This window comes from Carcharhinus amblyrhynchos, chromosome 8, assembly GCF_965287045.1.
Source record: "Carcharhinus amblyrhynchos chromosome 8, sCarAmb.v2.hapA, whole genome shotgun sequence".
In the NCBI taxonomy this organism is placed as follows: domain Eukaryota; kingdom Metazoa; phylum Chordata; class Chondrichthyes; order Carcharhiniformes; family Carcharhinidae; genus Carcharhinus; species Carcharhinus amblyrhynchos.
The window spans coordinates 72,103,674-72,123,846 of record NC_137331.1 but is presented as its reverse complement, the minus strand read 5'-3'; the positions used below and the strand labels follow the sequence as shown (position 1 = coordinate 72,123,846).

Sequence of the window (20,173 nt, the reverse complement as noted above, 5' to 3'; positions counted from 1 at the left end):
CTACTAGGCCCTCCTCCCTAAAATTTTGAGGACTTGTGCCAAAATTGGGATAGCTGTCCCACAGATAATCAAGCCACACCAGTTACTGCACTTTTCATCAAGACTTTTCCATCACCATTTCTGGATGTGTCCTGTCTCACAGGCAGAACATATTAACCAGAGTGGTAGCACCCTAGTATACAGTCTGAGGGAAGTTGCACTCAGAGTCCTCAACGCATTTAGTCTCTATGAAGCCTCATGGAATCGGGTCAAACCTGGGCAAAGAAACCTCCTATCGATTACCAGGTATTATAGAACATAGAACACTACAGCACAAACAGGCCCTTCAGCCCACGAGTTGCGCCGATCACATCAACACCTATTGTTCCCTCTCAGCTGATGAACCAATTCCTGCCCTTGTGGAATACAATTTGAAGGAAGCGCAGAGACTATCAATGGCACAGAATTTTGCTCAGGTGAAGGATTTCAATGTCCATCAACAGGAGTGGCTTTCTAACATTGGCATAGCTGGCCATCTCTTGGGGAATGCACCTGAGCCAGCAGCAGGTGTTGAGAAAAACAAATGAGGGATAAACCTACCTGACCTTGTGTTCACCACTTCCTGTCTTGGATGCATTGATCAGAATGACCACCATGGGAAATGAAGTCCCATTTCACACTGAGGATACCCTCCATCATGTTGTGCAGCGTCAGCATTATATTAAATGGAATAGATTCAGAACAGATCTAGCAGCTCATAACTGGCCATCCATGAGGTCCTGAGGCCATTCATAGCAGTAAAATTGTATTCCATCACAATCAGTAATGTTTTGTCAGATGAGCAATGATAGGATGATTCCCTTCTCTTTCCACCTCTAGTTTTTTAAAGAATATGCAGTGAATGTTTAACTATTTAAGTGACTGTAGGAGTCACACAGACAGGATTTCTTGTAAGTTTTTAAAACAGAAAGAGCTTTATTTGACACCTAATCTAAACAAAATACTAACAACTTCTGACTCTCATGCATACATACATTCAAGAGTTCACACCCACATACAAAAGTAAGTTACAAAGGGGAGATTAGGTTAAGTAGTTGTGAGTACAGATTTGGGAGATTGATGCCTTGGAAAGTTTCAGACAGGGCTCAATGGAGTTTCTGATTTCTAGGACAATTTAAAAATGTTGACCGACAATCAGTATTTGTCTTCCTGGAATCAACAGCTACTGTGTTGATTCCACTTTGATATTACCTGTAGCATAGAACTGGTCAATCAACAGGCAGAGTTCAGGCTTGCACGATAGAGGGGGAGAGTACCCACTCAGAATCCTTTTTCATCTGTGTCTCTTCTGTTCTGGCCCAAAGAGAAACAGTTACAAAAAACACAGAAGAGGATTGGTTGGTTCATCACATGAAATCTCCCACCAACTGACTAGTTACATGGTCATAGCAAGTTTATTCCAGATCTATAGTTTAGACATGATTAGATTGTGGCCATAGGAATTCTCTTCTCAGCCAGAGTCTATTGTCCAAAGTGGTTGCACGTAATGGCTTGTTCCACACCCAGTTGATTGCACAGGTGTTTCTGGATGCTTTGTTAGTGGTTCAGAGATAATCCATTCACACTCCACTAAGGTGATTGTCTCAGATAGATTCTTCTCAACAGCTTACCCCACTTCAATGGTTGCTATTTAAGTAAGTTTTTCAAAAATTGCTGCTGTTCAGTCATTCAAAACTCAGTTAGTGGTTTTAACACAATAACTTATTGACATTATTTTCAATATGAAGCATGGCATCATAACAGTAATCTAATGGCCAGGCATAGCCTTCACCCTTCCATTACCATCAACTAGATGGCCTGCTCTTGTTTAGTGGTGTGTTAGTTTCCCTATTTGAATAGTTTATTAATGCTAACGTTCCTCTAAAAAACAGGAGTAATATTTCACTAATTGGGCATTAATGTGAATAGCAAAAATCTAACCTATTGCCAGTTTCACAATTTTAAAGTGGCTATGTAATCATTTGGTAAGTATGTATGATCTGTCGGGATGTTAGATAGTTGTGAAACTGTTGTGAAATTTCAGGGCTACTATATCTCAGCTGCAGGTGAGAAAAGCTTATGTGATTTTTTTTTATCCAGATTTGTTGATACTGTCTTCAGCGGGGAGAAGTTCTTCACCTCAGTGTTAATATCTAAGTGGCAAGCTGCCAATATACAAGGCTGCCAAAAAAGCAAATGCTGTGTCCCCAACATCACAATCGTGAAAAACGTCAGGAATATATCCAATAACTTGTGCAAAAAGACAGAGAAGTTAATATTGCTACACGATTGCAAGTTCAAAGCGCAGGTGTGACTCAGAACCAATCAATGGTAAGCTGCCTGTGTTTTGGTGGTGAAAATCAGGAATTTGCTGTAGTGGAAAACATAGATGGATAATTGTGTTATGAAATGGTAGGATGGAGTATAGCAATGTATAATAGTGAACCAGGTTTATATGTTTTTAATGAGTGCTCAAATAATAGTTATATATCAGAGCACTTACTGAGACTGAGACTTAGCTCTTTCAGTCCTGTGCAGGACATTGGGCAACACAACTACGCCATCAGGCCTGATTTATCGCAATTTTTTTTGACCCAGTTCGTGTCCTCCTCTTTGAGATCCTCCATAAATGTACTTTGTCAGGACTTTTTAGACTGGCTCCATCTTTTCTTCTGCCTTGTGGGGTCCATTCTGCTGCCACACTGGCAGGACGTACATGAAGGAGTCAAAGGATGTGAACTGCTTGCATCAGTCTTTCAGTTACAAAGTCTTGTAGACATCTTCTTCTATAGCATTTCCTCATTGGTGATGTTGTCTCTCCATGTGATGCCTAGGATCTTATGTAAACATCATTGAAGGAGTCTGGCATAACTTTTAGTTATTGATTTCATTAACACCACTGGTTTCTAGACCTGGATTTTGCAGACAACATTGTTTGCTGGCCAAAGAATCGCATGTGTTCCAAGACATGACCACCATTAACCTTGAACTGAGTGGCACCAAGGTTGGTCTGCACATCAGCTGCAAGAAGACCTAGACAATGACCACCAAACAGCAGCAAAGCTTTCTTAATGTCGAGGAAGAAAACATTGAGGGTGTGACCACTCGCCCAAACTAAGGAGCAAAATTTCCAGAAGGGATGAAATAGAGATCAAAGCCCACTCAAGAATTGCAAAGCAGCATTTGTGTTCCAGTCTAGGCATCCAATACCATCAACATGACCAAGAAACTGTGACTCTACACATTCATAGTAGTACCAACCATAACTTATATCAGTGAAACATGGAAGAAAACAGGAAAGGTGCTGTGTAGGTTGGAAATCTTTCACGAGTGCTGGCTGTGTAAGATCCTGGGCATCAGAGCACAACAGAAAAATATGGCTGAAATTCTATCTCAGTGCCATTCTTCAATGCACTTCCCAAAACCCAATAGAGCCTAAAAATCTATTTCCTTCTTGAATATATTCAGTGATTTGACCTCCACAATCTTCTGTGATAGAAAATTCCACAGGTCCGCCATCCTCTGAGTGAAGAGATTTCTCCTCATCTCAGTCCTAAATGGCCTACCTCATATCCTGAAACTGTGACCCTTTGTTCCAGACCTTCAGCCGGAGGAAATATCCTTGCATCCAGTCTGTTCAATCCTGTCAGAATTTCATACTTTTCTTATTTTTTTCTATTACATACTCCCCATTGATCTATTTTTCCTCTTGTCTCTCATACATTTTTTTATAAAAAGGAGGATCGTATTTGTCAGTCCCCCAGCATGTGTTTAATGATACAGCTATTAATGATAAAGAAACAGCAGTATGGTAGGGACCAAGGGGGAAGGTGGACAAGCATCTCAAACATGAAGGGCAGTTGACCCGATGCCGATAGATTGGCTGATGACAAATTTCAATGTGAAGGCCAGAAAACCTGAATGGGATGAGGTTTGGGAAGTGAAGGGCCAGTTGAGGATGGCAGGGGTCGGAGAAGGTTGAAAAAACAAGGAGATTGAGCATCAAAAGCAGGAACTTAGTCCAAAGACAGAGGCTGAAGGAAGGGCATGCAGCCTGATCCACAAGGTCCTAAGGTGCTGATGGCTGAGCTAAATTAAAATAGAAGTAAATAATCTTTAAATAGTAACTTTACCAAAAGAATAAACAAATCTGGAGTTTCAAATAAACTTGGGTGCAATGCATAGAAACACCTGAGAGACGATTGACATACCTCAGAGAGAGAAAGAGAGAGAGAGAGGGACACACAACTTATCTTGTGCTAAATTCCTTCCTAGTCTGATAATATTTCTGGGTTGTAGAAAACTGAGACGTAGTATTCTAGGAATGCTAGTTATAATGTATGTTTTCATTTTATTGTGTGCATTTCAAATACCTAAAACTTCATGGAGTGAAATGGAATGTTTAAATGTTGAGTTAAATATAGTTTATTGAAACTACATAATCTCGTGTTCGAAATGTGTAATGCATCATTCAACGGTTAGCCAAGTTAACAAACGGTATTTATTTTTGTTAAAGTTTCAGGATGAAAAAATTGATGAGGTTCATTAATGAGTGTGGAGACTGTAGATAAATGATTACTTCACGGCTGGTTAAAATGATGCTGACAGTGCACAAACCTTGTGCTGCCTGCTTGTTTCTTTGATTGTGGTGCACTGCCTGGCATTCAGCTCACTACTAAGCAGTTGTAAGCTCAATAGGGGACCCAGGATTGTGTGAGTCTAGCTCCAATTAAAGTTAGCCTGCACTTCTTAAAACCAGCCCCAAGGATCTGTCCTTGCCTCTAATGTAATCATGGAAGACTTTCCTGCCTCCAGGAGACTGATCTGTGACCTCTCATAATTAAATGGGCCCAGCTGCCATGTTTCCTGCTGCATTAAATCCAGCAGATTGTGTGTGGTCGGTGAGGAAGTTATTGGACAGGAATCTTAACTATCTTCAACTTTATCAACTTCAATAACCACAACTGTATGGTCAACTTTGTCAAACGTTTTTAACCAATCTGTTGCAACAATGGTTGAGATTGTTTCAAGCTTTTGGTGTGCTTCCAAAGGAAGTTTACAACATCCGCTAGGTAGTGGGCTGTCTTTCATCCTGCTGTCAAACTAGTGAAGATGTTAAAGATGGCAGGGGAGGTTGAGAATGTGGTTAACTAAGTTCATGGCACCCTGGGCTTTATAAATAGAGGCATGGAGTGCAAAAGTAAGGAAGTTATGATGAACCTTGATAAAACACTGCTTCAGCCTCAACTGGAGTACTGTATCCAATTCTGGGTAGTGCACTTTCAGAACATTAGGAAGGCTTTCAAGATGGTGTAAAAAAAAATTTATGGGAATGACTCCAGGAATGAAGGACTTCAGTTACATGGAGAGATTGGTAAAGCGGGAACTGTTCTCCTTTTTTGAGGTGAAAAGATTGAGAGAGATTTGATGCAGGTGTTCACAATCATGAGGGTTGTTGACTAAGTACACAAGACAGGCACTGTTTCCTTTGACAGAAGGGTGGAGAACTGGAGAACACTGATTTAAGGTAAATGGCAAACAGTGACAAGAGGAAAATCTTTTTATGTATCATTTGGTTAGAATTTGGAATGCACTTAGTGCCTGTGAGCATGATGAAGGCAGATTGAATCATAGCTTTCAGAAGAAAAACAACTTGCAGGGATTATGAGCTATTGGCCAGTTAGGCACTGGGAGAGATGGCTATTGCCCGTAATGCTCCAAAGTCTAGCCCAAAGATTGTCACTGGATCCCTGGAGATGAGTGAATGAAGCTGGATGGGAGGCATAGGGATTGCCAGTGAGGGGTAGCGCTAGGGTCAGAGGCATGGTCTTACAGTGTCCCTGATGCCAAATCACTCAATCTGATACTGAATGCCTGTCAGTGATGGGATCCCCCCAAGAAGGCCACAGGCTAACCCAAGTGGGTGGTCTTGGAGAAGCATGGGAGAGTTGTGAGGGACCTATTTAATCCTTGAACCACCACTAATTCCGGTGGGCTCAAGGGATAATCGTCTCAAGTGGCTCTTCAGTGAGTCTAACTGACAGCCTACTGCTGTTAGCAACTTCAGTGGGCATAGCTTTCATGATGCAGGTACTCCTGCCTGATGAAGGTATTCCTGGCTCACTTGCTATCATGCTTGCTCTGGCTGGTTCCATTAAATCATGCTCCATATGCCAGATTTATGTTCATTTAGTTGATTTCAGCAAGGGCTCCTAAATGGGTACTGCCAATGGTGTCTGTGCCTCTGGGTTTGATAAGGTAAAATTGATCAGGGTTGTTCTTGATCACAGTTCAGTGACTTATACAGCGATCCAATTGCCTATAGTGTTTCCCACATTACAACAGAGTCCGCACTTCAAAAGTACCTAATTGTCTGCAAAGTTCTTTGATAAGTCATGGGGTCACAAAAGGCAAAGATCATGATGCAAATACAAATCGTTCCTTCATTTCTGCATATGAGGGCTTTGGGTACTAACGGTGCTCAGCTGTAACTGTCCATATGAACGAATACTTCAATCATATTCAGTGCTAAGGCTCAAGAATGATAATTAGCCAAGTGAATGAGTTACAAGAAAACACCTGATTTTCTTGTTATCCTACTCTGATAAGAAGTCAACGCTTTGGGGAGAAAAAAATATTGATGGGGAAAGAAGTAGATATCAAATAGGAAAGTCATTTGATAGACTTTTTATTGATTTCGAAGAGGTGACGCATCAATAGCTAGGGATATATATGCCTAGTGGTTAAGATACTGGGCCAACAACCAGAGTCCAGCATGGCCAATTATGAACTTGAATTCAATAAATCTGATAATTTTATGACCGGAAAAGACAAGTAGCAGCTTGAGAAACAATTGACTTACTCACCTCATTCTGAGGAGGGAATCCCTGTGCACATGTGACATTACCTGGTTGCTCTCATAGCAGCTAGGGATGGGCAATAAATGATTTAACCCATAGTCAGAGATTGTTAAAGACCCTCATGTTGGGGTCGTAGAAATGCTGGGGCAACAATTTAGCACCAGCTTTCAGGTAGTGTTTCACCATGCTTGTATTGGGATTTTGCACAGCTCCATGGAACAGTAATTGTTATTATATGCTTTGGGGCTTCTAGGGTGTGTTCAGTCTTCTCTGGAAATGGAGCTGCTTTGCTGCAGTGAAACAAAGACATCCAGATATGGTTGGATCTTGTCAATATATAACCTCAAGAAGGGTCTCTCTGGAATTCTTAAGGCTTTGTATCTTGGAGTCAGAAGTAACATTTTAATACATTTTTTATTTTGTTGCTTTCTTCATAGATTGATTAAGAAACTTTTATTTCTTTTGTAGATCTTTTTCAATTCCAGTTATGGTTTTAGTTTTATTTAGCCTGTGATACCACTTGCCAATCGTGGAGTTTGTCTCCCAAGTGCAATGGCCTTCAATGCTAGGATGCTCATTCCTTTGAAATTCTGGCAGCTGGGGAATGGGTTGGACTGTTTAGAGGATTCATGTGTCCCCATGTGTCAGCAGATAACCTGGCCTGAGGGAATGGATCTTGAAGGAGCACAAGCATAAGCAGATGTACAATCTGCATCCCAAACTGAGTGTCAGTAAGTGACTGTGCATCATGCATCTAATTTGCTTTAAATTGAATTGAAATGTTGCAAGGTGCGACTGTTTCAAAAATTCCAATTTGGCATTACATGTTCCTGTCCTGAGGCATGGTATGCATATGATACAAATGATACAAAGAATGAGCTGTAAGGTTGCAAAAGGGTTTGAGGTTGGTGAGGAATATAGGTGAAATAGACAATATTTTGTTTCCCTGCCAGATTCATGTGTGTGCTGTCTTATCATCAGCAACCACAAATGGTCCCTTGGTGTCTTCAGGGAGGGTACCTTTTAAGTGTCAAGTTTGAACACCCTTCCATCCTAACATCCATTCTATGCAGTCCCATTGCATGTAGCTGTTACTGAGAGTGATTGTTGTATCATTTATCCATTTTCACACACAATTAGTTTCATGCTGTTATTTTGGATTTCCCAGTTCTCCTGCCTGCACAGAGAAATCCCTATTGCCCAACGAACTGCTTCCCAAATTGCTGTAATTTTTGCTATTTAGCATGGTGGCACGGTGGTTAGCACCGCTGTCTCAACGTCAGGGACCTGGGTTCAATTCCAGCCTCGGGTGACTGTGTGGTTTGTATGTTCTCCTCATGTCAGCATGGGTACCCTCCCGGGTGCTCCAGTTTCCTCCCACAGTCCAAAAATGTGTAGGTTAGGTGGATTGGCCATGCTAAATTGCTCTTTTTATATCCAAGGTTAGGGGGATTTGAGAGGTAAATGCGTGGGGTTAAGGGAATAAGATGCTAAATCAGTGCAGACTTGATGGGCCAAATGGCCACCTTCTGCAGTGTAGGGATTCTATGATTCTAGCTGAAGCTAACAATATACGATCAAATGTTAGGATTTTAAAATGGGGAATTAATTAATCTTGATCCACATTCCCTGGCTTCTAAGCCTACTTCACCTCTTAATTCCTAATGTGTAATGCCATGGGAAATCTTTGGTCACTTACACCTAATAGTAGCCTATATTCTGGTGAAAAATGTGAACACTCAGTTGAGTACACAATTAGAAATGCATAAGTAATGTTAAGAAATGACGACAATTGATTAAAATTAAATTAATTCAATTAAATTGTTATTCTTGTAAAAAAATTCCAATACCAGGAAGCACAGAAATAACAGAATTAATAATTTGGAACATGGATGTTAATAAAAAATTTTTTAAAAATGATCATTGCAATGAAACTAATAAATGACAATCAACTTAATTTCAGAAGTGGGAGAACTTACTTGCCAAATTTAGGCTGTGCTTGCTTGGATCTCCTAGGGAACGTGCAAGATCATCAAGATTTGAATTTCACACTCTCCCACCAGTGGGTTTTAGGCAGGAGGGGAGCAGGAAAATGAAGGAATGGGATTCCTTCTGGGTTCCTGCCTTCCCAACCTCTCAATGAATTAATTCTGGCGTGGGCAAGGCCTTGGATGTGCCTTAAGTGCCTCCATTTTTAGGCTGGTAGCAGGTTGTACCTAGTGCAGGGCAAGCTCAAAAATGAGCAGGCTTAGGCCTCAGGATGGAAAAGTGTCTCTATCAGGAGCAACCTTCTGACTTTGGGCAACCCTTAAGGACCAGTGATGGCTAGACCATCTTCCATCCCACTGACCTTCCCCCTGACACCTCAATTGTTCACTTTCCAACGCCCATTCCCCCTCCCCCTCCCCTTCCCCCAAGCTTTCCCTACCCTCTCTACCCTGAGACCCCCAAAACTTACCTTGCTGTCTGGTCCTGGGACTTGGGCTGTAGCATGTTGAAGCATTCCACTTCTGTCCACTACAGCTCCTGTTGCTGCAAGGACCAGAGAGCTGCTGGCCAAACAGCTTCTAGTGTGAAATGGCTGTGGGGCTCAGGCAAGTAAAATAGAATGGGAGAAAAATAGAGTGAGGTAAGTTTGCTGATGACTCTTACTCCACATCCAACACACAGTCACCAGTTCAGAGTTAAGTTAATTTTAAACAGAATAGATGTTAACATTTTAAGATTCTTAATGGCTTGTGTAGACAAGCCTATGGAATGTTGCTCCAGAAGTGAGTTACATCACAGCAAACAAAACTCTATTCAGTCATATCCTTGTGAGCTTTTGAAGATGATTCATCTGATGCCTCAAGCTAGAAATGTTTCTCCCCCGTTTTTTCTGCCTTTTCTAAGAGTCAGGGTCTGCAGCTAATGTTGACAGTATGAGACACTGTCATTTTGTGTTTTATATTGCTTGATGTTTTCTGTTGGCCTTGAGGCAGTAATTGTGAGATAGAAAGTGAACAATGTAATCTAACAGCGTATTCAGCTGAAATGATACAGTATACTGCACCTGTCTAGACTTCTTAAGATTAAACTTGAGTTGTAATTAGTTTGGAGTTGTAGTTTTATTTCGTAGTCAAAAGACCATTTTTTTATTAGTAAACAGACTGCAATTTCTGATTGACACCAGATTTAGGGGCAATGATTTTCGATGGCTGAACTTTTACCTTCTGTCCTGAATGTGGCTTACTTGAAACCAGTAATGTCACTTGTCCCATGGGAGGGAGGCTGTTGAGAAATTCATTGTTGTTGTATTTTTTTAAAAAGGGTTTTGGGTGAGAATGATTGATGGAGTCCATGTGGTCACATAAATCTGCTTTTACAGGCACAGTGATACTGGACGGCGTGTTTTGAGATCCAACTGTTCTACAACATATGGAGAACTGATAAGATTACATTCAGATAAGTGTTACTGACAGCTCAAACCTGGTAAGCTTCTAGAGATATCATTCATCATTACTTTTCTTTACCACTGAGCCATGTTTAGAAATCGGCATTTTCAGTGAAACATATTCACTCAGCATCTTCTAATTGTTTAAACCAACAACAAAACTGATTTATACTACATTTACACTAGATTTTGGCGTGAAGCCAGAGAATGGGTAAGTTGAGTGATCAAAAGCATTTGATTGGTGAACTGCACGAAGGCATCTGCCAGCAGAACACCATAGGAATGCAGGATTGGATAACTTAAGAGTTAAAGATAGAGACTGTGTGCGCACAGTAGCCTGAGCCAGGTTCTAAATTCAGCAGTCTGTTTTCTACCAGGCTGTTACCAAAAGTGCCTTCAGCTCTCAGCACTAAAACCAAAAGATTCTTGTGAAAACATTTACATCTCTGTATTCAACCAGATTACATATGAAGACAGAATGGTATACACAACAGAGTAAGTTTCTATTTAAAGTTATTTGATTGCACATTGATCCTTTAGCTATTTTGTGTGTCTCTGGTATTGAAATATTTTTGTATGTTAAAGGAGTTCAATTAAAAGCTTTTACAAATGCTGTTTGATGCCTCCTTGAGCACAAATTTTGAATGCAGTTGTTTTGTATATCCTCTTTCCAAAACATGTTTTCTCCCTGTGCTGCAGATGTTCTTAAATGGAAATTCCCCTTGCTTTACTCTCTTGGAAGTATGGCATAATGACTATAAATGGTGTTTTTAAACTGAGCATACTCAATAGATTACTGTCAATAGAATGAAAACTTAAAACAGTCTCCTATGTGACATTTAGACTATATTTAAACAGCTAATTATTATAGTAAAGTAAACAAGCATACATTTCTGGTTGTCTGATATTAAATAACAGTTCTTGTATATTGGATCTTCTGTACTTTTTTAGAGATCCGTGCAAAGGATGTTTATAGACAAGGATGTATTGCAAAAACTATGGTGAGAATTTTAAGCTTCCTGTGGTGGATGGTAGAGAGTTGGGGGTGGGGGTACTAAAAATAAAGAATTGTGTAATGTGACCTCCACTCCCTACATACATCTCTGCCACCTCTTTTACAACAATGGGGTGCATGACAGACTCTTGTCTCAGTCTGATAAGTGGGCATCTTATAATATTTCAGTCAGGCTGCAAAGTTTGGAGCTTTGATTTAAATTTAACAATGACCAACTAAGTTTCCTAGGACTTGGGAAGCCTGGCAGAAAAGTAGAAATGGGAGCAGTTTGATCAAGCACCTCTGATGATTTTTAGTGCAGAACTTGAGTATTGTTGAAAAAAAACTGTTGAATCTTTTTGTCTTACACTCATCAGGGCAAAATCATAAGAATATCAAATTTCAAAGGGAACTATTTATACTGCACAAGAAAAGAGTGCTGATTGGTTGGCAAGTGAACTCTGATTGGTAGAGGTGTTGCTATGGAGAATGCACCACTGAACAGTTAATCCCCAAGCTCCTGTTAGTTGAAAAATATGGTTAACATTGCAGCCTCACAGCGCCAGGAACCCAGGTTCAATTCTGGCCTCAGGTGTAATTGTCAGTGTGGAGTCTGCACTTTCTTCCCATGTCTGTGTGAGTTTCCTCTGGGTGCCCTGGTTTCCTCCCAAAGTCGGGTTAGGTTGATTGGCCATGCTAAATTGACCCTAGTGTCAGTGGAATTAGCAGGGTAAATGCGTGAGGTTATGGGAATAAGGCCTGGATAGGATTGTGGTCAATTCAGACTCGATGGGCTGAATGGCCTCCTCTGTACTGTAGGGATTCTATGATATTGAGCTGGACTTTCATCCTAGAGTTGGGTAGCAGGTGTTCTAACATTTCCTGTCTTGGCATGTCTGCCTCAAGAGTAAATGCAGAGTTTTCTTTCTGTGGGGCAGTGGAAGATAACTGGAGTCAGGCCGTCTGCCCCAGAAACACTGCAGAGGCAGCCAAGTGACTGTCACGTACCAAGGCGGGATGTTTAAAAGGCAAACCTTGGTACTCTGGAACATTGTCACAATAAAATCAATTAAAAAAACAGCCCTCTAGTCCTCATTCGTCATACTCACTTACTCCCCCCCCCCACCCCATATTCCTTGTACCCCTTCCATGCCAATTCATTTCCCTCCACCCACCCCCAAGATCTTTCATAGTCTTCAAGCCAACCTGTGGCACTTCCATGCCCATTCACCTGATACACTCAGCACAGAACCAATGAATCCAAAAGAAACAATAGCAGATTTGAAAAATCTTTGAAAAGTAATTAGCCACTCATAACTTTTTACTTTCTTAAAATTTGCTTTCAAACTTTCAGTCATTCAGTTCTCTAACTCATATAGCCACATTAGCTCCCAGTTGACCAATGCCTCAATTTTAGAATTTTCACCCTTGTTTTCAATCCTTCCATGGCCTCACCCCTCCCTATCCCTGAATCCTCCTCCAGTCCTACAAGTCTCTGAGATCTCTGCATTTCTCCAATTTTAATCATTTGTGCATCCCTGATTTTAATCATACTATCAATGGTAGTTGTGGCTTCATAAACCAGGCCCTATTCCTTGGAATTCACTCTTGAGATGTCTCCCCCACTGCTCTATCTCCCTTTCCTCTTACAAACCATCTCTTAAAACTTACCTCATTGTCTATGTAATATGTCTTCTTCTGGATTGCCTTCTAAGTGCTCTCCTCACATTTCGCAATTGAATTTAAACTTGAATTCAAAACTCTAACATTCTTTCATATATCAAAATCCTTCAGTAAGCCAATGTTCCTCGGTAAGTGCAACTTGCTTCCTGTTTGAAAACATATTCATTTCAAGATTTACCTATAAATTCAGTCCAAAGATGTGCAGGTTAGGTGCATTGGCCTTTCTAAATTGCCCCTTTGTGCCCCGAGATGTGTAGATTGATGGGATTAGCAGGGCAAATGCATGAAGTTACAGAGAAAAGGCGAGCCTGGGTAAAATGCTCTGTTCTGTCAGAGGTCAGTGCAGAGTTGATGGGACGGATGGTCTTCTTTTGCTCTGTAGGGATTCAATGAAATTACTGCTTGTCCTTGTCCCTTCCCAGCTGAATGATCTCTACCTCCCAGCCTACTTTTTGATTACTGCTCCTTCCACATTATAATCAACAGCTGATTTTTTTCAGTCATTATACTCCTGCTCCCTTAACCATTTCACTTCACCATTCCTTTTATATACCTCAAAAAATTGTTAAAAACACTAAGGCCACCGCCCCCCCCCCCCCCCCCCCGCCGCCGCCGCCACCACACACACACACACACACACACGCTCCCCATTCCCGAATTCAATTAACCTTGCTGGGGCTACAAGTTTCTCCTCATTGATAAATGCTTTCTCCTATGCAAAGTATATTTTACAAATGCAGTAATTTTCTTCAGCTGTGCCAACCACTATTAAGAGAAATTGCTCTTTAACCTCTTATGATCCTTCAATGAAAGTAACTCAGATTTCTTGTTGGAACCACGTACTGCAAAAAATATATTTTATATACTTCATAAGATGAAGGAAAACAAATTGACATTAATGCTTTCGAACAATTAATTGATACACTCCAATTTATTGTCATTTTTTAATTTGAATTTGGTTTAAATTGGTTACTGTAGTTTGGTCCTAACTAATGTTCAACTCCAGTTTGTTATTGCATAAACCCCTGCTCTTATTACTCTTCTTCTGATCTTCTACTTGTCCCTTTTGAATATTTTTTTACCTTCTGATGATGAGCAGTCAGTGGGAAGCCCCATGCTCCATGATGCTTGATTTGGTCCTTTAGCATCACATTCATGAGAACTTGCTGGACTTTTAGAATTTTCTACCATATTGGCAAAGTCCAAAGTTGGTGGAAAAAGCGGCAACCGAAAGCCATGGTGACTTTTTAACACCACGTAGCATGGGACTTACTTAAAGAAAAGGCAAGCATAGATTCTGCAACACCTCACTGGCGGGCAGCCTTTGATTTATCTATCCTGCCATCACCTCAGCACTTCAATGATCCGGGCACCATATTAGAAGTGCCCCTGCACATAGCGGGCACGTGGAGTTCGCCTGGAAGTAATGGCTGTCAAACGCAGGGAACACTACTCACCCAGATTCACCCCCAGCAGCACCATAGCAGCCTTGCTCAACCCCCTTTCCACCTCCCTCCCCTGAAGTTGCAGAGCTATACCACGTCCACCGCACTCACCTTTGAGCTCCCCCCAGAGTACTGCTCGCCAGGTGCATGCCTTCTGAGATCAGTTGTACATCACACTATTCAGAACACATTATTTGACATGGGAGTATGATCCTGGCATGTGGGCTCAATGCTAATTTATTACAATGAGGATGTGACGTTGAACTGCAGGAAACTCACCCTGCCATTGATGGGGAAGGGGACAATCATGTTTTGCATTAATGTCTGATGTGAAAAGTGCCTTAGGCCTTCCCATTTTCTGCTTTCACCATCAAAGCCACCTGACGCAAACCAGAGTTGGAAATCTCAGCTTTTGTTTCCCAATAATTGCAGCTGGCCTTTCATTTCACCTTTTCCAAAGCCTATTCCAGCTTTATGCTCACCAATTAGAGCCACTGGTGCTCACTTTGGAGACAGGGTGCCTCTTTGGCTCCATTTGGCTTCTTGCCACGAACTCTGAATGCCTCTGGTTTCTTTTTGTATTCAGTAACTGTGGATTTATCCTCTCGGTGCTCCATGTTAGTTAGTATTAATGGGCATATCTGCTGAATGTGGAGGAGGCTGATACAGGCCAGGAGAAGAGCCAGAATATTTAGTGTAAGGGCGAGGAGCAAAGCTGGAGCACTTGGCACTTGGCTAGGCTCATCTGGGCTGAAAGCCTAAGGAAAAGAAACAATAAAACACAAATTCAAACTGGTTCTGGGCTGTTTTCTCCTTAATAAAATTATTCATGGTTTAACATTTTCATTGCCAAACCCCAGGGTTGGGTATGTGAGAGAGGGGGTGGAGTCATATTTTACTTCCCTTTTATGCTTCCATTTCGGGCTGAAATGTGAAACCTAATAATTGACATTTTCAAACATTTTTTGCTACTTGCACTAATTCACAGGGGGAAACTAGTGCAAGTTTAATAATTTGATGTAAACTTCAACCACGGGGAAAATTATTAATATGTTGCAATAAAATAATAGATTTTCGCATTTAAAATAAAAATGACCACAATGAATGAAAAGGTGTGTGATAATAGAAGCAAATGTAAAGAACATAAAACAAATTCAGAAAAGTATTAAAACAGAAAATGCAGGAAACATTCAGCAGGTCTGTTCTTCTCTTTTTGCGGATGCTACCAAATATGTCCAGCATTTTCTGTTTTTTATTTCAGGTTTCCAGAACCCACAGCACTCTGCTTTTGTATTACGGTTTGGAAAAATAAAGTCGGATGTTCAAAGGATTTACTTCAGCTTCATGGTTTAATGAATAATGATACCCTACAGGACATATAATCACAGCTGATGTTTCTCGTTTTTAATTTTAGATTTTAATTCCACTTACCACCCACAATATTCACTCCTTCCTCTCCTGGAGATGTGGCTCATGCTCGACTATGATCTGATGCATGCTAACAACCCCCCAATTAACTTTATCCAGTTTTTACAACTGCAATTAATATTGTTTGGGATCTTTTTGCAATTGGGAAATAAAACATCAGTATATTTTAATATTGGATAAGGCAAACTAAAACCTTGATTATTTTTGTAAGGTGACCAATGTGAAGTGGGGGTGGGATGATGTGTGCATAGTTGGCAGGGGAGGGGTGGAATAATTTGAACTTTTTGTGAAGGCAAAGAATAAAGTTCTTGTTATACATTTCTCACCATTTTGCTTTCCATTCAGATCAATGCAAGAATGTGGAGATCAGTTGTACAATTCTTATTTCTGCATTGGCTGACACAAATACGTGTGGACCAGAAGGATACCACTATTATTGCTTACTTACTCAAACTCACTGTTCCAACAATTTATTAATTATGATTTTACATGTGTTAATGCAAACTTGAGGTTAAACAATTCATATACTTTTTGAATGGAAAAAATGCTTGTTTTTTTTTTGCTGTTGCTTGCATCATTACTGTGCAATGCTGCAGCCTGATCTAGTCTGCTGAATCTGCTCAACTGCAATTATTACCATTTGGGATCCTTCTGGGAGAAGGACAGATGGCACCTTTTAGGACTGAATAAAGTCCGAGTCCTGTGTGTTGTTGGATAGAAAAGCCTTTGGGATCCTCACCAGAGAGAGTGGAAATGCTGCTAACCAAGATTGATGTACATTTATTACCTGGCAGTGTAATTTCATATTTATCTGATTGCTTTAAAAATTTATTGAACTGCAAGTTTGGAGTAGGTTTTTGCAATGACTCAGTTGACTACGCATAATATTTGAACTTATCAAGGTCTACGAATAAAAGCAAAATACTGCAAATGATGGGAGATCTGGAGTAAATCCAGAAAGTGCTGGAAAATCTCAGCAGGTCTGGCAGCATCTATGGAGAGAAAAAGAGTTAACATTTCAAGTCCAATATGACGCTTCAGAACAGAGCATTCTGCAGAAGCCAGAGAATGCTGATTTTGGCTTCATTCACATCAGCTATTGTTGCCAAATGCCTGCTCAGGGGTACTTTGTTGCCAAATGCCTGTTCAAGGGTACTCAAAACAATATGCAAAGAAAAGCCAGAAGTTTTCAGTTTTTCAGCTAACATTCCAACTTCAAGTAACATTGTTTCTTCAATGTACACAGTAACAAAATCCCAAGGAGAGCTCATCTGCAGTGTCTTGAAGTAATTACATGTTCCATGGTTTCCTGCAGGATAGCTGGAAAGCAGTCGGCTGTAGAAAGCCTAATTTTGTACTTTCTAACCCAGAAGTGCTGAAACCAATTTAGTGAGCCCATTCAATTTACTACCTAAACTTAATTAACTTAGTATTGATGAAACCTGTTGGCGCCTTTCGTTTTTATGGCTCAGCTATTCAACTGGGAGGAAATCACTGAGCCATTGGAGAAGCTATATTTATAATTTGTATTGGAATTCTGATTAAGATTTAAACAATTCCACCCAAGCCCACTACATGTTTTCGATTTGGAACACATTTGTGCCTTTATGTAGCAAAACCAGGCAGTCATATTAAAAAGATGAATCAGAGTATGAGCTATATGTACCGTGAATTTGTGACCGCATGCAATGTTGCAAGTATGGCTTCAAGCAGTACTACAGCAATTTATGGTTATGTGGAAATCTTTGTGTAAAAGAGCATTTGAGAGCAAGAATTGTGGGTATTTTCAACAAACAAAATAGGTAATTTGGTCCATCAGGGGAAGTTTTCAAAGCTTAGTCCCTGCTGAAACAGCTTCTTGTTTGGACGCAAGGTTTTCAGTAGTGTGGTTCATCCTTCAGTTGCATTTCCCAAGTTTATTTTTCGTTTGTAGGGAGGGGGTAAACACAATAGTTGGATTTTTGTTAGCAAGACACTGTAGCTGGAGTCAGGAAATTTCCCAACTCTGCAGAATCTCATTTATACAAAGGCCAATGCACACTCAATTCACGTTTCTGGGGGGCAGCGTTGTGATCAAATCAGACTTACCTCCTCCAGACACACTCAAAGGCAATCCCGGGCTGATTAGAAGGCTTGCCTCAGTTCTCTGAGACTTCAATCTAACTTTATAAAAGGCTGTTAGGCCCTCTAGCTCACACCTGCCCTTTCATGCCAACTCATACAACCTATGCCTCCTCCACAGAACATCATACTTAATGTTGCCTTGGACCCCCATGCCCCACTATGCCATCTCATGACCCCCAAGTCACCTCCTAAGCCACTCACCAGTGTGGAGACGAAAAAAAAATTCTGTCAATCTGATAGAGCTCCCATTCGTAATACACTTGATGCAGCAAAAATACTCTCATACATGAGACCCATTCAAGAATTTTCAATACAGTCAAGTGGTCATTCTGTTAGAAAACAAACTTCTATTCAATAACCATATCAGAGACAGTTAGTCAATTCTTTAATGTCCTCTTGAGACTGTCAGTCAAGATGTTTACTCAGACGCACAGCTAAGATAATTAGACTTGAACCTTTTGAAACGCAGCTAAACATTCATAATGGGCTATAATGCAATAATAGCCCTTGGGAAATGCTAACATGATGGGCTGAATTTTCCCAAAAATCAGCGAAAGCTGATAGCAAACAGGAAAAACGGCATTGAAGCCGCTGATTGTCATGGCAGCTATCTCTGCTGTGTCGTCCCATGTTTAGGAAAAAAGCAAGTGGTGGGTACCAAGACATCACTGGCAGGGCAGTCTCTGATTCACCCATCCCCCTTCCGTCTCCTAATCAACCTAGTCTCTTGAGAATCAAGGTACAATTTTTAAAGGCAGTGCCAGGGTGCAGTGCTAGGGGTCAGTAACTGGGCAATGCCATGAAGCAGTGCCCAGGCATGATCCTCTTCTTCCTAAGTCATGCATTCAGCTATGCACCTTGGTGAGGTTTACTTGCCAGATACATGCCTTGGGAGACCGGCCGGGTTTTGCATTGTTCTACCCTCACGCTGAGGTGTGTGGGTTTTCTGATGGTGAGGGAATGATTCCGATATAGAGGCCTGATAATGATATGCTAATTCATTCAAATGATGTTCTCAATGATGAACATCAGAAAATGCAATGATGGAGGGAGGAGCCAATCAAGTCACCAGTTCACATTTACATGAAGCTACATTTGACTGTTCTTGTGAGATTTTCCATTCACATCGCAAAACTTGCTCAACATGATCATGAGCAGAAAATCCTGGTTGGTGTCTTTTGGAACTGCAAGAGCAGATGGCCATTTATCTTTCTAAGTTACACCAGATGGCCTGTCAATCAATGCATTCCTTACAACACTGACAACTGCAGCCTAGTTTTTGCTTTGCATTTTTGAAGTGCTGGGGATATATAAATAACTTCAGATCATCATATTTAAACAGACCTTATCCAACATTCAAGAGAGTTTACATCTCTTCCATATATTCATGACTCCAACACTGTGGGTTATAGCCCTTGGAACAGTAAAAATAGGATTTGTTTAGAGTCAGCAATAATTTCCAATTGTCCTGTGGATTTGTGCTTGTCGCCAGTGCAACTCATGCCTCACCACCTTTCCCCTACTGACAAAAATTGCATCAGCCGGAAATAAGAGTGCGACTTCCCCGTCTGGGTCCCAGCTGCAAATTTTAGAGATCTCGGAGCCATCCTGACTCCATGAACGTCTGATTCAGTGTTTATAGAATGTGACAGCCATGAGTATTTCCTTTCCTTCGTGCAAGTGGATACACTCAATGATGGTAAAACTTCCAGATGCACTGTCCTGTTATTTTAATATTTAAGTTCCTTAACTGAACTTATTGGATAATTTTAGTCTTTATAGCACAAAAAACTTTGATTATCAAAAGTAGATGCTCATTAACAACCCTTTATTTTGTCCCCAAACATTGAAGACCCACATGAACATTTTTTTACTCTTTTCTTCAGTGCAATTAACTGTGGGTTGCAGCAGCTACCCGTGAAGGCTGTGCCCTGCTGCCCTTTCTTCTTTGTACTTGGACTGGATTAGCACCCTTACACCTTAAAATGATTCCCTGTACTTTGTTCTTCATGCTTGATTACATATTAATTAAAAAATAATGACATCTGTTTTGCCTGGAGGTTTTGTCTTACTGACAGTCTTTTATGAAGAAAGGTTAGGCTTGACAGTGTGTGCACATACGTTGGAGGAAGAGCTAATAAAGTGGGAAAACTAGCTGATGGAAAGCATACCAGTTTAATAATGGGTC

General features: G+C 40.7%; 1 protein-coding gene across 12 annotated transcripts in view; it reads left to right on the top strand.

The window, feature by feature from the left end:
* The first annotated feature begins 10,663 nt into the window (after positions 1-10,663).
* Positions 10,664-20,173, top strand: part of dtna (dystrobrevin, alpha) — a 195,408-nt gene continuing 185,898 nt past the window's right edge. For all 12 annotated transcript variants that reach the window (XM_080194256.1, XM_080194255.1, XM_080194253.1 and 9 more), the window contains exon 1: positions 10,664-10,806. In XM_080194256.1, the coding sequence (XP_080050382.1) occupies positions 10,790-10,806 (17 nt within the window). In that variant the 5' untranslated portion in view covers positions 10,664-10,789. The remainder of the gene's footprint in view (positions 10,807-20,173) is intronic.